This window comes from Pristis pectinata, chromosome 20 (genome assembly GCF_009764475.1).
Source record: "Pristis pectinata isolate sPriPec2 chromosome 20, sPriPec2.1.pri, whole genome shotgun sequence".
Lineage (NCBI taxonomy): Eukaryota > Metazoa > Chordata > Chondrichthyes > Rhinopristiformes > Pristidae > Pristis > Pristis pectinata.
The window spans coordinates 7781528-7799057 of record NC_067424.1 but is presented as its reverse complement, the minus strand read 5'-3'; the positions used below and the strand labels follow the sequence as shown (position 1 = coordinate 7799057).

General features: G+C 43.3%; 1 protein-coding gene across 1 annotated transcript in view; it reads left to right on the top strand.

Moving 5' to 3' along the window:
- The window catches only part of LOC127581021 (uncharacterized), a 151421-nt gene that overhangs the window by 22544 nt on the left and 111347 nt on the right, over positions 1 to 17530 (top strand). Inside the window, exon 7 of the mRNA XM_052035079.1 lies at positions 2112 to 2423. Within this exon, the coding sequence (XP_051891039.1) occupies positions 2112 to 2423 (312 nt within the window). The remainder of the gene's footprint in view (positions 1 to 2111; positions 2424 to 17530) is intronic.

Genomic DNA, 17530 nt, shown 5'->3' with positions numbered 1-17530 from the left:
AATTACACTCTCTCCTTAGAGTTACCATTCACTTGTACGTATCTGACAACTTCCTGCACTCACATGATGGTGAGGTTTTCCAGGACTCCCTCAAACCTGTTGCCCTTCCAGAGTCAAACCACTGGGTGCCACTGGTGACTGGCTCTCTGCTGCAGACAGAAGTTGCAGCCCTGATTTTCACATTGATACATCCTCAGTGTCATCACTGCTGTCCTGACCTGGAATCCTGCTGTGGGCAGGATCAAGGAAAACCCCAAGGCGTTCTACAAGTATGTGAAGAGTAAGAGGATGAAATGCGAAAGGATAGGACTTGCAGTGGCCTGAAAAACTTGAGCATGTAGATATTAGAAAAGTGGTGGTGCTGAATCTTTTGGAAAGCATCAAGTCAGATAAGTCACCAGGACCGGATGAGATGTACCCCAGGTTGCTGTGGGAGGTGAGGGAGGAGATTGCAGAACCTCTGTCCATGATCTTTGTGTCGTCCATGGAGACTGGAGAGGTTCCAGAAGATCGGAGGGTTGCGAATGTTGTTCCCTTATTCAAGAAGGGGAGTAGGGATAGCCCAGAAAATTATAGACTGGTGAGTCTTACCTCAGTGGTTGGTAAGCTGATGGAGAAGATCCTGAGAGGCAGGATTTATGAACATTTGGAGAGGTATAATATGATTAGGAATAGTCAGCATGGCTTTGTTAAGGGCAGGTCCTGCCTTACGAGCCTGATTGAATTTTTTGAGGATGTGACTAAGCACATCGGTGAAGGGAGAGCCATAGATGTAGTGTATATGGATTTCAGCAAGGCATTTGATAAGGTATGCCTTGCGAGGCTTATGGAGAAGGCAAGGAGACATGGGATCCAAGGGGACATTGCAGTGTGGATCCAGAACTGGCTGGCCCACAGAAGGCAAAGAGTGGTTGTTGAGGGGTCGTATTCTGAGTGGAGGTCGGTGACCACTGGTGTACCTCAGGGATCTGTACTGGGACCCTTACTATTTGTGATTTTTATAAATGATCTGGATGAGGAAGTGGAGGGGTGGGTTACTAAGTTTGCGGATGACACAAAGGTTGGGGGTGTTGTGGATAGTTTGGAGGGCTGTCAGAGGTTACAGAGGGATATCGATAGGATGCAGAGTTGGGCTGAGAAGTGGCAGATGCAGTTCAACCCAGATAAGTGTGAAGTGGTTCATTTTGGTAGGTCAAATATGTTGGCGGAATATAGTCTTAATGGTAGGACTCTTGGCAGTGTGGAGGATCAGAGGGATCTTGGGGTCCGAGTCCACAGGATGCTCAAAGTGGCAGTGCAGGTTGACTCTGTGGTTAAGAAGGCATATGGTGTATTGCCCTTCATCAGTCGGGGAATTGAATTTAGGAGCCGTGTGGTATTGCTGCAGCTATATAGGTCCCTGGTCAGACCCCACTTGGAGTACTGTGCTCAGTTCTGGTCGCCTCACTACAGGAAGGATGTGGAAGCCATAGAGAGGGTGCAGAGATTTACAAGGATGCTGTCTGGGATGTAGAGCATGCCTTATGAAAGCAGGTTGAGGGAACTCGGCCTTTTCTCCTTGGAGAGACGGAGGATGAGGGGGGACCTGATAGAGGTGTATAAGACGATGAGAGGTATTGATAAGGTAGATAGAGGCTTTTCCCCAGGGCTGAATTGATGGCCACAAGAGGACATAGGTTTAAGGTGCTGGGGAGGAGATATAGAGGAGATGTCAGGGGTAGGTTTTTTACTCAGAGAGTGGTGAGTGCGTGGAATGGGCTGCCAGATGTTGGTGGAGGCCGATACGATAGGGTCTTTCAAGAGACTGTTAGATCGGTATATGGAGCTGAGTAAAATAGAGGGCTATGGGTAAGCCGAGTAATTTATAGGGTAGGGACATGTTCGGCACTGCTTTGTGGGCCGAAGGGCCTGAATTGTACTGTAATTGTTCTATGTTCTGTGTTCTGTGTTCAGGGATAATGGCAGACACGTGATGCAGAGACACAGAGAGGCAGATGAGCTGATGAGATTCCTACCTGGTGGGTCCTGGCTGAGACACAGTGTTTATAATCAGAAAATGTTTGATTTTCAGATGTTCACTCAGTGTCTGAATGTTTGATCCTTTCCCACAGAACCCGTGTCTGTTCCTGTGCTCGGATTTCAGTCACTGGCAAATTGTGAGGACTCAGTGACCGTGACCTGTGAGTCTGTCCAGGGATCCCTTCCCATTACCTATGCGTGGTATGAAAAGACTCCGTCGGTGGTTTCTAGCATCTCAAATACCAGTAAACTGGATCTACATTTTCAATCCTTGGAAGACCAACTTTATCAGTATTATTGCACAGCCTCAAACGTTAATGGAACAAAATCCAGTGAAATGGTCAATGTGTTCATCTGCAACAATGTCAGTAACTGCAGAAATGTGATTAAAGTCAACAGCGTGGGTAAGTGGTAGGGGGATTGATTCTTTATGATGGTCAATGGAGTGCAAATGAATGAATGATTTGTGCTGGATGTCGTGTTTTTTGAAATGCACTCAGGAACCTGGACAGTATTTTCTCACCACTTTGCAGAGAATGAAAAGGTTTCAGGCACAGCAGTTCAAATGTGAATCCCTCGCCAGAGTGTTTCCCACCTCCGATCTGCCTTTGCTAGCTCGGTGTGAATGTATGTCATCTGGTTATGTTTCTGCTCATTGATTTAATTCTGTCCATGATAAACACCTGATATCCATATTTGCTCTGTCTGAATTTATAAACAGTTGCGTGTGCTGTATTTTATGGAATATTGACTGCATCATAAAATCTAAGCAAATATCTGTTGAAAAAACTCCAGGATTCAATCTAATTGGATCCCTAATGGCTGTGTCTTGAAAATCAACGTACCTTTTCCTGGTAGATGCAATTGTGAGATGTGTGCCCTCATTCACTGAGACTCCAGACGAGAGTACAGAAAAATTGAGCTCAAATGAATCCTTGAATGAACAGTTTGAAAGAAACATCATTAGACAGGGTGGGGTTATGTCAGAAGCATTCACTGATATTGGGGGTTTGGATAATTTGAATCAGATCTAACTGTTTCCCCCCGTTAGTTAATCAGCAACACAGGGGCAAAAATTTAGGCTTGTTAAGACTATGGCAACATGAAGAATGCAGATTATTATCTGGATGTCCCAAGAGTCAGAAAGGTGAACTATATTGTGTCTCGGATATCCTTGAACACCATTTGCTGAAGGTAAACATGCAGGTATAGCAGGTGATGAAAAAGGCAAATTGTATTCTGCCCTTCAAAGAGAAAGAAGATTTGAATATAGGAACTGGAATAACATTCTGCAAACATACAGGTCCTGAATCCGATGGTGCCAATAGTATTGTGGGAGGCCGGAGAAGAAATTGCAGAGACATGTGAGGAGATATTTGCTTCATTGTTAGCCAGTGGTGAAGTTCCCAAAGACTGGAAGTTTACTGATGTCATTCCATTGTTTAAGAAGATTATCATGCACAAGCCAGGGAACTGCAGGCCAGTCAACCTGACATCAGTTGTGGGGAAGTTACTGGAGCAAATTCTGCTCGACAGGATATACCAGCACTTGGATAGAAAAAGTCTGATTAAGAGGGGTCAGTATGGCTTTCTACATGGGCAATTGTGTTTGACAAACCCTTTGGTGTTTTTTGAAGAGGTAACCAGAAGGGTAGATAAGGGTAGGGCAGCGGATGATGTCGATTTGGACTTTAGCAAGGCCTTTGACAAGGTCCCACATGGCAGGCTGGTCTGGAAGGTTCGGTCCCCTGGAAACCAGGAAGAGCTAATTCAGTTGATTCAAAATTGGCTCAGCAGTAGGTGGTGTTTGAAGGTTGTTTCTCAGAATGGAGGCCATTGACTAGCGGTGTTCTACAGGGGTTGGTGTTGGGACCATTGTTATTCATTATTTATATAAATGATCTGGATGGGAATGCATAATCCTTAAAATTTGGGGATGACACGAAATTAGGAGGTGTTATTGATAGTGAAGAAGGTTATTGCAGATTATAGGGGGATCTTGATTAGTTAGGGAATGGGCCAAATTGTGGCAAATGGATTTCACTACAGATAAATGTGAGGTGATGCATTTTGGAACGTCAAACCAGCGTGGGACTTATACAGTGAATGGTAGGGCACGAGGGAGTCATCTGGAACAGAGGGACCTAGGAGTGCAAGTGCATAGATCATTCAAAGTGATGTCACAGATTGACATTGTGGTGAAAGAGACGGTTAGCATGCTGGCTTTCATCAGTCAGGGCCCTGCGTCTGGGAGTTGGGACTTGTTGCTGTTGTATAAGTTTTTTGTGAGGTTGCACTTGGAAGAATGTATACAGTTTTGGTCACCCTGTTATAGGAAACACTACACTGGAAGGAGGGGAGAGAAGATTTATGAGGATGTTGCCAGGACTAGAGGGCCTGAGTTAAAGGGAGAGGTTGAGCAGGCAAGCTCTTTATTCCTTGGAGCATTGCAGAATGAGGGGCAACATTATCGAATGGGTAAAACTAACAAAGGCATAAATAAGGTGGATCATAACAGTTTTTTCCTCAGGGTAGAGGAGTCCAAAACCAGGGGTCATAGGTTCAGAGTGAGAAAGGGCAGACTTAAAAGGGGCCTTAGGGGCAACTTTTTCATGCAGCAGGTAGTGAGTATGTGGAATGAGATGCCAGAAGGTGTAGTTGAGGCAAGTATAATCGTATCACTTTGGAAGCACTTGGAGCGGTAAATAGACAGGCTTTGATTGTTGGGATATGAAGTGAATGCAGGAAGTTGGGATTAGATGGGTGGACACTGTGGTCAGCATGGACTGTTTGGGCCGAAGGACCTGTATCCATGCTGTATTGCTCTGTGACTCTCACGGGAGTGGCCCAAGAAATAATAAGTTCATATCTGGTCATTTTCATTTTCATTTCCACTGGATTCTCGGGGAGCTAACTATACTGTTCAAAAAAGTTTGTCGGGAGAAATGAGTACATTACTGCCCAGTCAGCCTGACATTTCAATTAAGAAAAATGGTGAAAAAGAACCATATGCAGATCCAAAGAATGTATTGAATTGCTTTTGTGTTTCTCGTTCCCCATTTTAAATTTTAAATATTAAATTTTACAGTCGATGTACATGTTCACTGCAATTGTACTCACAAACACTATTTTCAACATTTTAATCAATTTCTTTTTCATGCTTTGCTGAACTTTAAACTACTAATCCTCAGGTTTGCTGATCTTTCTGGCCATTATATACCCCTTCTCCTTGGATATAATACTTTCACTAATTTTGGTTGTGAGACATTATTTATGGGGTGACCTCTTTGATACGTTCAGTATTCCGTGAGGGATAGATGGAGTTCATCGGAGATGCTGTTTTGTCAGTCTTCAGGTGCTAGATTGGGGGCAGTAGTACCAAGATGGTATTGATCAGTTAGGTCTGAGATGGGAAAGTTTCTTTTATTTCTTGCACTTTGAAGAAATCTTTCATAAACACCCATTTTATTCAAATATCTGAGTAATCAATGGGGCTGCGGAACCTTTCTCACCAGCCACACCACCAGGTTACATAGAAGCACAGAAAACTGCTGTTAGGATTTTATGATACCTCTGCAAATGGGTGAGGTTTCTTGTCACTGCTATAAGCTCACAAAGCCAGCCTTAAGTGCGAGGGAGCCAACGACAGTGAGCAACAGTTCAGTATACAGATGGGACAGTTTTTGTCCATTATTTTTAAAAGGACTTGCCTTTTCATTGATAACACCATCTGCATTGTCCAGTAATATTCACAACCGTACCTGCTCCAATAGATCACCTTTGGTTCATGTTGAAGACTCACTGTGTTTAATAATTGTATTCTCTTGCTTACTGAAGTGAAAAGTAGTTGAAACTGAATTTAATTTCCTTGTCTTAACAGGTTCGAAGTATTTTTGTGAAACGTTTATGACAGAATCAACAACAACTGCACAAGGGAAACCACCCACTCCATCTCCAATGTAAAGTACAATGTTCCCAGTGCTGATGGTTTGATTGACACTGCTTCCACATAGTGCCGGTTGGGGGAGAAATTTGTATTTCGCTGGTGTTAAATGTCAGTGTGAGCATGAACTTCAATGAAACAAAATATTGGGAAATGAGTACACCTGATGCTTTTGTACATGTTTCACACCTGAAACTCAAAGTTAAATTCCTCTCCCTAAATATTCTTTAATAATTTAGGCATAAAAGTTTAAAAGCATTTATTAATTTGGAATGTAGCCCATCAGAATGAAAATGGCACTGGCTTTACATCACATTTCCGTGCTATGCCTATGGTTGGGAAATAAGAACAGGTTCTAACACTTGCCGCCCCTCAGAGGGTGCTCCCTGCCATATTCACCATGATTGCTCCGTCACTAACCTCATCCCATGGTGTGAGGTGAGTTGTATTTGCCAAACCCCAGCAATGCTGCTTTACCTTGCTGTGAGCTGCTCTGGTGTAGCACTGATGGGGAAATTCCTGGTGAGTTGTGTACGAAGGGCACAGCCCTTGATATCACTTGTGAGCAATACCTTGCATGGTTGGTCAAAATCCAGTGCCGGTGCCTGCAACTGCAGTAACTACATTTTCCTAACTTGTGTTCCAGGGAAGTAGGGAACAGTGGTGGTGTCAGACTATTTCCTTGGATGACAGCACTATGTACAGTTACACAGTAGATATGGTGCAGAAAAAATAATTCAGCCCAAGCTCTCCATGCTGTCACTTATGCTGACTTTGGGTTCCTCCCATCTTTCCTCTTCTAACTCTCTCGGTTGAACCCTCCTTGCCCGTCTCCCATATGTACAGGTCCAAAATCTCCTTAAAAGTATCCATGCTTTACATGCCATCATTCTCATGAGGGTAAGCTCCACTTTTCACCACTACTTAGGTACAAATTCTTCTTCTGCATCCCTGATTGGATTTCTCGCTGACTCTCTTATATTGATGGTCTCTGATTATGCTCTTCTGGTAGCTGAAAAGAGTCTCTCTGTAAACACTCTGTCAAACTTTTTTCTCTCCTCAAGAGAAGGGAAATCCAGTGTATTCATCCTTTCCTGATATTATGCATTCTCATTTCTGAGATTGTCTGTTTTAAGTGTTCCCTCTTCTCATTCATTTGAATCCTGCCCATTTTATCTTCCAAATATCGATTCACAGCCTTTGAAAATCTGTTTTCCTTTCAGGGAACAATTTGTTTATCTCCACACATATTTCTTGTTCGATAATCATCATGAAGTGCATTTAATTAAGGATACATTCTCTTAAATTTCCAACATGCTTTGCTTGACATAGTGGACATTTATCCATTGTGTTTTGAGCAAGTTCTTTATGAATTATTGCATCGATTCCTCCATCTCCGCACCTACCACTGAAGTCCAAGAAATATCAGGGGTTTTGGGATCAACCATGATCATTGTCCTGGCACTGGGCTTTGACCAACCATGCAAGCTGTTGCTCACAAGTGATATTAAGTTTCATGCCTCATCAAGTTTTTGAATTAATGTTCCTCATATGTCTGCATAGTTTTGCTCCTCTTCCACCATTGGTCATGAATCCTTTGTTATTACTCATTTCTATCCATGTAGATTTTGTTCTTATCTTCCTTACATTTGTGCCCTTTTTCTCTGATGACATGACCCTATCTTCACGGGCTTCACCTCACTATTTCCTTCTCTATCTTTTCCAAATCAGTCTTTTTTAACTCTGAAATGTCCAATTTTCAGTTCTGATTTGTCGACAGCCACGTCCCAGTAATTAGGTCTGGAACTGCTGATCACAGGTTGTCTTCTCTCCCTCAGTCCCACAATAGTTTAGTCTCCCAGCTGAACTCCCTTGGCTCTGCTTTTTTAACTTGCTTCACTCAATGAAGATTATAAAGGAAACAGGAGGTAAATATTTCAAACACAAAGCCGTCTTGTGTCCTCCCACTGATTCTGTATCTCTTCCCCTTTGCTCAGTTACGTGATATGGAGTGTGGGGCGTTGGGTGCTCTTCGCTTTGCTGGGGATCTAGAGTATCTCAGTCACATGGTTCACGAGACAAAATAAGGTAGGTTTCATAGACATCAGTGGAATCACTGAAGGCTCCGAAATGGTTTCAACTGAAGCAATCAAATATATTGATCACTGAAGAAAGAAAAACATTTTTACACAAGATGTCTGTATTACCCTACAGTGAAACCAAAGTCTTTCCAAATAATAAAAGTAGCTTTGACAGACAATTTGTGTGCAGAATGAAGTGCTTTGCTTGATGTAGATGTACGTAAGTCCTTGATTTAGAATGGCCCTGTGAATAAAGCAGAGTGCCCTGTATCAATGCGTCTGATGACTTAACTATTACATTTTGCAGGGACGCGATGAATCAGATCCTCGCAGTATGATTCATGAGGTAAAATGAAGGCTCCCAGACTGCACCGACTCTGAGGGAATCTTGCACCAATCAAATATTCATCATTCTTCCCACTTTGCAAAACTTTTATCAATTGCAGAGAATTGTCTGTTGTCATCAAACCATTGACTTGACGATGGTGGATCAAAACAAAATACTGTTGCCTTCCTTCAAGACCATGTCTTCATGACTAGATTTCCATGTCCTACACATTACCCTCACTGTTCTCAATGTTTCGACACTTTCCCCACAGTTTTTTCATCACCTGTGTATCAATTTGAACCCGTACATGGCTGTGAACTGCTCAAGAGCCTCTTACTGTGGTAAACTCTGTTCTATGCATTCAAATTCCTGCAGTTGCTGTTGTTTATCTCACTAACCAGTTACTGATAACGAATTAAAGTGCTTCTTATTTAACTGCTGTGTTCAGTGTGGTGATTGTCCCTTTGGTTTTGTTTGGAATGAATCTTCACTCATGGAGATTGGATCACATTCAGTCTCCTCATGGTGTCAATGGTTGGGAACTTTAAGGAGAGGGAAACAATTAACCTCTCGGATCATGACGTCCCATCAGAACCATTTTGTGGAAGGACACTGACCTGAAGCATTAGCTTTATCTTTCACTCGGCAGATGCTGCCTGATCCGCTGGGTATTTCCACCATGTGATATTGTCATTTCAGATGTGCACGTATTTTCCTTGTTTGTTCAGAAATATCGATACATAGAGAATGCTGCAATGAGTTCATCAAACTGAGCACAATTCCATTCACTGTACAAAGGCCTTGAAGGACGATAAGGAGGTAAAAATATTTGTGGGTGCTGAATAAAATGAGTGAGTTTCAGATGGTTGCAGCTTGCAGTGGTCAACGGGGTGTGAAACTGCAAACAGCAGGTGTCACTTTTCTCAGTCTGACATGTGACTGGAACCCATGAAAATGTACAATGAAGGATGTTATTTGAAAATGAGAGAAGGTGAACTGCGTTGTAGGAGTCATGGCCATGAAGTTAGAAAAACATTGAGGGTTATTCATTCTTCATCAGGTAAGATTCCCCACTGACAAGGAAAATATGAGGGAAGATCCTTCACACACTAAGTGAGGTAAAGAGGAAATAAGACCAGAGGCTGTTCTGAACTCACAAACTCCCAGGTCAGGCGTACCTGAGGGGTGTTGAACAGCCACAGATACTGTGCTCCCACTGATGGTGATGGACCCATTGAACCTGATTTTGTTCAAGGTCCGATGGGAGGAACTTGCCTTGAAATGGAGCCTTTCCTCACTGTAGGATGTCCCAAAGTGCTTCACAGAAACTTAGAGGGAAACAGTTTAAGATCCCACAGATATATTTATAGATATGAACAGGACTGGGACTCTTATAACTCTTAAATTCTGAATAACCTTTTCATTCTTTTCACTGAATTGTTCTTCACTGCTCAAGATTCAAGATTCAAGATTCAAGGTTTACTTTATTGTCATTTCTCTGAGTATTTACAGACACAAAAACAATGAAATATTGTTTCTCACCAGCTCATATCAGTGCAACAAAAAGAACACTGATAAATATCTAAAATAGTCTATAAAAACATCTCTAAAACAAAAACTAAAAACATATCAATACCACATGTTCATATCTGTTAAAGTGCGTTTATGTATTAATAAGTGCTTATTCAATTCGAGAAGAAGTTCAACGTATCAGGTAACTAACTATCAAACTGTTTCTATATTGATGTGAGTATGTACATGTGTGTGTGGAGGGAGAGCTTGTCAGTGGAAGGGGAAGGGGACACAGTCCATTTATGATCCTAACTGCTTGTGGGAAAAATCTGTTCAGCATCCTACTAGATCTAGAGCAGATGCTCCTATACTTCTTCCCCAATGGCAGGAGGGAAAGCAGGTTGTAACAAAGGTGATGAAAGTCCTTAACGATGGCCGTAGCTCTGCAAACGCAGCATTGCTGATAAATCTCCATCAAAAAGGGGAGAGGGGCACCAATGATCCTGCTAGCTGTTTTCACCATCCTATTGAGCTGCTGTTGTTCATAGGCCTTGCAGCTACCAAACCAGGAGGTGAGGCAGTAGGTCAGGATGCTTTCAATGGTGCCCCTATAAAAACTGATGAGGTGTGGAATAGGGCCTGCCTTTCTGAGTCTCAGGAGGGGGTAAAGCCGCTGCTGGGCTTCTTTAACGATGGCTGCAGTGTTAATCGTGGAGGACAGATCATCCGCTAGGTGAACCCCCAGGAACTTAATGTTGCTGACCCTCTCCACAGCAGCACCATCAAAGTCAGCCGTGTATGATAATGCTTGCAAGCCCTCCTGAAATCAATCACCATCTCCTTTGTTTTGTCCACATTGAGGGCGAGATTGTGGAACCTACATCACGCTGTTAGCTGCTCCACCTCCATCCTATATACAGACTCATCATTGTCACTGCTGATACTTTGATCTCAATACTGAAACATAAGAAGGGTAGATTCATATCTCCACATGTGTCCTCAGTGGCACCTCATTGCAACATGCATCGCTGAGTGTGCTGTTTTCATAAGTGATGTGGCGATGAAGGAAAAGGATTGAAACAAATTATTTTCTTGTTTCTCTGTATTGTGCTTCGTAATCCTGCATCTCCAAGTAAACAGGATCGAGCTTCGAACATAGAACATACAACAGTACAGTACAGGAGCGGGCCTCTCGGCCCAACATGTCTGCATTGACCATGACGCTGACCTCACTAATCCCATCTGCCTGCACACAGTCTGTATCCCTCTATTCCCTGCCTGTTCATGAGTTTGTTTAAATGCCTCTTAAATATTGCAATCTTATTTACTGCTACCACCTCCCCTGGCAACTCATTCCTGGCACCTTCAACTCTCTGGGTAAAAAAAAATTGCGTCACACATCTCTTTAAATATTTCCACTCTCACCTTAATCCTATGCCGGCTAGTATTTGACATTTCCACCCTGGGAAAAAGACATTGACTATCTACCCGATCTTTGCCTCATAAATTTACGTCCCTCCATCTTGTCACCTCTCAGCCTCTTTTGCTCCAAAGAAAATGGACCCAGCTTTTCCAAACACTCCCTGTAAGTCAAGCCGTCCAATCCAGGCAAAGTCTTTGTGAATCTTTACTGCACCCTCTTTAGCTGAATCACACCTTTTCTGTTGTGTGGCGACCAGAACTGCACACAATACTCCGAACGTGGATTCACCAATGTTTTCTAGAACTGGAACACGACATGACATAACAAGAGGGTTTGAATATGAAAACTGAGACATTTTGCTCCAATTATATATTTAAGAGATCACATCTGGACAAAAATTGACATTTCTGGTTCTATCCACCAAAAGAAGCTAATATATGTAATGGAGGTAGTGCTGTAAAGGTTCCTCATAGTGACTCATGGGATTGCACATTTGTAATTTAAGAAAAGATGGCTATGTGAGGCAGAATTGAACTCTGCTCTCCAGGATTTAGAATTGGTCTTGTTAACATAAGAACATAAGAAATAGGAGCAGGAGTAGGCCATCTAGCCCGTCGAGCCTGCTCTGCCATTCAATAGTGTGGTCTAACCAGAGTTTTACAGAGCTGTAACATTACCTCACGGCTCTTGAAATTAATCCCCTGACTAATAAAGGCCAGCACACCATATGCCTTTATAACCACCCGAACAACTTGCGCAGCAACTTTGAGGGATCTATGAACTTAGACCACAAGATGCCTCTTTTCCTCCACACTGCTAAGAATCCTTCCATTAACATTGTACGTCACCTTCAAGTTCAATCCTTCACATTGATCCGGATTGAACTCCATCTGCCAATTCACCACCCAACTCTGCATCCTGTCTATATCCCGTTTTAACCTACAACAACCTTCTACACTATTTACAACACCACCAACCTTTGAGTCATCTGCAAACTTACTAACACACCATTCCACTTCCTCATCCAAGTCACTTATAAAAATCACAAAGACCAGGGGTCCCAGAACAGATCCCTGCAGAACACCACTGGTCACCGACCTCCTGGCATAATAAGCTCCATCTACTATCACCCTCTGCCTTCTGTAGGAAGGCTACTTCCAAATCCACCAAGTCTCCATGGATCCCATGCCTCATGACATTCTGGATGAGCCCACCATGGCTTCCTGTAGTAACCTGGGCTATATTCCATCCGGCTCTATGACTTATCTATCCTCAGGTTTTTCAGAAGGTCCAACACTACCTCCTTCTAAAACTCAACATGCTCCAGCACATTAGCTTGTTCTACGCTGACCTCACATTCATCACAGTCCCTCGCCCTGGGGACTGAAGGGAGAGCAAGCAAAGTATTCCTCTCCCTTACCTTCAGTAAGGGAGAGGAATACTCTCCCTCACTGAAGCAAAGTATTCATCAAGGACCTCCCTTACCTCCTCCGCCTCTATGTATGTTTTCCCCCTATATCCCTGAGTGGTCCTACCCTCATCCTTGTCATCATTCTGTTCTTCACGTACGTCTGGAACCCCTTGGGGTTTTCCTTAATCCTACTCACTAAGGCCGTCTTGCTGTCCCCTTCCAGCTCTCATAAGCCCCTTCTTTAGCTCCATCCTGGCTACCTAAGAGATGTCAAGGGACATGCATGACTTTTCATTCCTAAATCTTATGTATGTCTCCTTTTTCTTCCAGACTAAACTTTCCACCTCTCTTGTTAATGATGGTTCCTTCACCCTACCAAACTTTCCCTGTCTCAGCCGGACAAACATTCACAGAACCACATGAACGTTGTCCCAAACTCCACAATTCTGCTGTGCATTTTCCTGAGAAATTCCGTTCCCAATTTATACTCCCAACTTCCATCCTAATACCATAATAATTAGGCCACACCTGATTAAATACTTTCCCGAATAGTCTGCTCCTTTCCATGTCTATGACTATGCTAAAGGTCAGTGAATTGTGGTCTCCATCTCCAAAATGCTCGCTCACTGAGAGGTCTGTCACCTGAACAGGCTCATTGCCTAGTACTAGATCCAGTATGGCCTCTCCTCGAGTCAGCCTATCCACATACTGTGTCAGGAATCCTTCCTGGATACTCCTGACAAATTCTGCCCCATCTAAACTTGTTGCAATAAGTAGCTGCCAATCAATATTAGGGAAGTTGAAGTCACCCAGGACAACAACCCTGTTATTTTTGCACAATTGCAAAATCTGCCTACTTATCTGCTCCTCAGTGTCCCGTTTGCTATTGGGGGGGCCTACAGAATGCTGCGAACACAGTGAATGCATCTAAGCACTGGAACATCAAACAGCCAATACTGCCCTTGCAAAGGCCAAGTCATAGAGTCAAAGATCACTGCAGCACAGAAACAGGCCCTTTGGCTCATCTCGTCCATTATGGCCTGCTTTCTGCCTGGCCCCATCTAACTGCCCCGGGCCATAGCTCTCCATACTTCTCTCATCCATGCAGCTCTCCAAACTTCTCTCAAATGTCACTATTCAACTCACATCTACCACTTCCATTGGCAGCTCATTCCATGCTCGCACCACCCCCTGAGTGAAGTAGTTCCTCCTCAGATTCCCTTTAAACGTTTCACCTTTCACCCTGAACCTATCATTCCAGTTCATCTCTCCCAGACTGAGGGGTAAAAGCCTTCATTCATTCACCCTATCTATACCCCTCATAATTTTGTAAATTCCAATAAGATCTCCGCTCATTTTCCTGCTCTCCAGGGAATAAGTCCTAACTTTTTCAACCTATCCCTGTAACTCAGGTCCTCATATCCCAGCAACATCCGTCTAAATCTTCTCTGCACTCTTTCAAGTTTATTGATATCTTTCCTGTAGGTAGCTGACCAGAACTGCACACAGTACTCTAAGATTTATCTCATCAACATGTCATACAACTTCAGCATCACATCCCAACTCCTGTACTCAGTGCCCTGATATATGAAGGCCAAAGTGCCAAAAGCTCTCTTTATGACCCTATCTGCCTGTGTTGCCACTTACGGATTATGGATCTGTATTGCCGGGTCCCTTTGTTCTACTGAACACGTCTGTGCCCTATCATTCACTGTGTAAGTCTTACCCTGGTTTGTCCTCCCAAAGTGCATCACCTCACACTTGTCCACATTAAATTCCATCTGTCTTTTCTCAGCCCATTTTCGCACCTGATCCAGATCACTTTGCAAGTTTTGATGGCCTTCCTCGCTGTCCATTACACCGCCAATCATGGTGTCATACGCAAATTTGCTGATCCAGTTTCCCACATTGTCATGAAATCATTAATATAGATAAGAAATAACAATGGGCCCAGCACCAATCCCTGCAGCGCACAAGCCTCCAATCAGAGACACAACCAACTACAACCACTCTCTGGCCATGTTGAACATCCTTAATCAGGCCCTGTCAATCACATATCCTCTTACTTACATATCGTGTCCCTCAGAATACCTTCCAATAATTTACATACGACTGACACTAGGCTCATGCATATAATTTTTCGGCTTATTCTTAGAGCATTTCTGAGACAATGAAACAACATCAGCTATCCTCCAGTCCACTGGCACATCACCCGTAGGTAAGTATGTTCTATATATCTCTGCCAGAGTGCTTGCAACTTCAGCAAGAGCCTCCCACAGGGCCCGAGGGATCACCTCATCAGACCCTGGCGATTTATCCACCCTAATTCACTTCAAGACAGCAAGCACGTCCTCTTCTGTAATCCGGATACCATCCATCAACTCACTACTCTTTTTCCTCAGTTCTATAGACGCTGCATCTGTGTCTTGAGTAAATACAGATGCAAAAATTTCATTCGAGGTCTCCTCCATCTCTTTCGGCTCTACACATTAATATCCACGCTGATCTACAAGAGGACGAATTTTGTCTTTTTTGCTCTCAATATAGGTACGGAAATTCTTAGGATTCTCTTTCATCTTGTCCGCCAAACCAATCTCAAGTTCTCTTTTAGCCCTCTTAATTTCTCTTTTAAGTGTTCTCTCGCATTCCTTCTCAAGAGTCTCACTTGATCCCAACTCCTTATACCTGATACATGTCTCCTTCCTCTTTATCAGGGCCTCAATATCCCTCGATAACCAAGGTTCCTTAAACCTGTCAGCCTTGCCTTTTATCCTTACAGGAACATATGGAACTGTACTCTCAATATTTCACTTTTCAAGGCCTCCCACTTACCAAGCATCTCTTTGCCGGAAAACAACCTATCCGAATGCAGGCCTGCCAGATACCTTCTGAGGCCATCAAAATTGACCTTCCTCCAGTTTAGAATCGTAACCCTAGGACCAGTCCTATCCTTCTCCATAATTATCTTGACACTAATGATATTATGATCACTAGATCCGAAGCGTTACCCTTCACTCACTTCTGTCACTTGCCCTGTTTCATTCCCTTAGAGGAGGTCCAGCATCGTGCTCGCTCTCGTTGGGACCTCCACATATTGATCATGGAAACTTACCTGAACACATTTGACAAACTCGATCCCATCTAGTCTTTTTACAGTATGGGAGTCCCAGTCAATTTGTGGAAAGTTAAGATCACCTACTATAACAACTTTATATTTCCTGCAACTGTTTGCAATCTGTCTTCTAATTTGCTCGCCTAAATCCCTCTGAATATTGGGAGGTCTATAATATAGCCCCATTAATGTGGTCATCTCTTTTTTATTCCTAAGTTCCACCCAAATTGCCTTAGTGGTCCAGCCATCCGTTATGCCGTGTCTGAGCACTGCCATGACATTTTCTCTGATAAGTAATGCCACCCCTCCCCATTTAATACCTCCCCCACTATCGTGTCTGAAGCAACAGGACCCCGGAACATTGAGCTGCCAGTCCTGCAACCCTGCAACCAAGTCTCTGTAATGGCAACAATATCGTCCTTCCATGTACTGATCGTTGCTCTAATCCATCACCCTTACTCTGAATACTTCTTGCATTAAAGTAAACACATTTCAACCCATCCAGCTGACTGCATTTATGCCCTATCCATTGCCTATCCTACCTCACAGTCCCTCCACACATGGCGTTTACATTTACAACAACTGCTCCATCATCTGACTTTCCCATCCCCCTGCCAATAGACAGAGGAGACAGTCGATACCTTTTTCCCAGTGAAGAAATGTCAGATAAGAGAGGGCATGCATTTAAGGTGAGAGGGGATGAGTTTAAAGCAGATGTGTGAGGCAAGATTATTTACAGGGAGTGGTGGGTGCCTGGAATGCTGGAATGCACTGCCAGGGCTGGTAGTGGAGGCAAGTATGCAAGAAGCATTTAAGGGGCTCTTAGATAGGTACATGAATGTGCAGACGATGGAGGGATCTGGATGTTGTGTAGGAAGAAGGGATTATGTTAGTCAGGCATTTAATCACTCTTCTAACTAGTTCGGCACAACAGTGTGGTCCGAAGGGCCTGTTCCTGTGCTGTGCTGCTTTATGTTCTGTGTTCCATGTGATCAATGCTGCTGCAATGTAGTTTAGCTTCTCTCATTTGTAAATAACCATCTCATTTAATAGTTCCAATGTCATTGATCGCTGACCAATCGATCCAATCTATCATCTCATGTGAAAGTTATCTCCAAACATTTGTAAGTCCATATCCTATGCTGCTAAGTGTAGTGTAGATTCTCCCATTTACAAATAACACCCTCATTTCATAGCCCCAAGTGTCATTGTACGTTCATGGGTTTCTGCCACACGTTCATTCTATGAAAAGTAACACATCCTGTTTATATTCTCACATCCTGTTGACCACTGCAAGAAGCTGCTAACTTACATTACTGATAACCCAACTTGTTGTTCCATTGTTCATTGGCCTTTGAGGTGTTAATCTACGTCTAGAAACACATAGAATACAGATCATAGAACAGTACAGCACAATACAGGCCCTTCGGTCAACTATGTTGTGCCGACCTTTCAAACATGCCTAAGACTATCTAACACCTTCCTCCCACATATCCCTCTATTTTAAATTCCTCCATATGCTTATGTAGCAATCTCTTGAATTTGACCAATGTACCTGCCTCCACCACTGGCCCAGGCAGCACATTCCATGCCCCAACCACTCTCTGGGTAAAAAACATCCCTCTGATATCTCCCTTGAACTTCCCACCCATTACCTTAAAGTCATGCCCTCTTCTATTGAGCATTGGTGCCCTGGGAAAG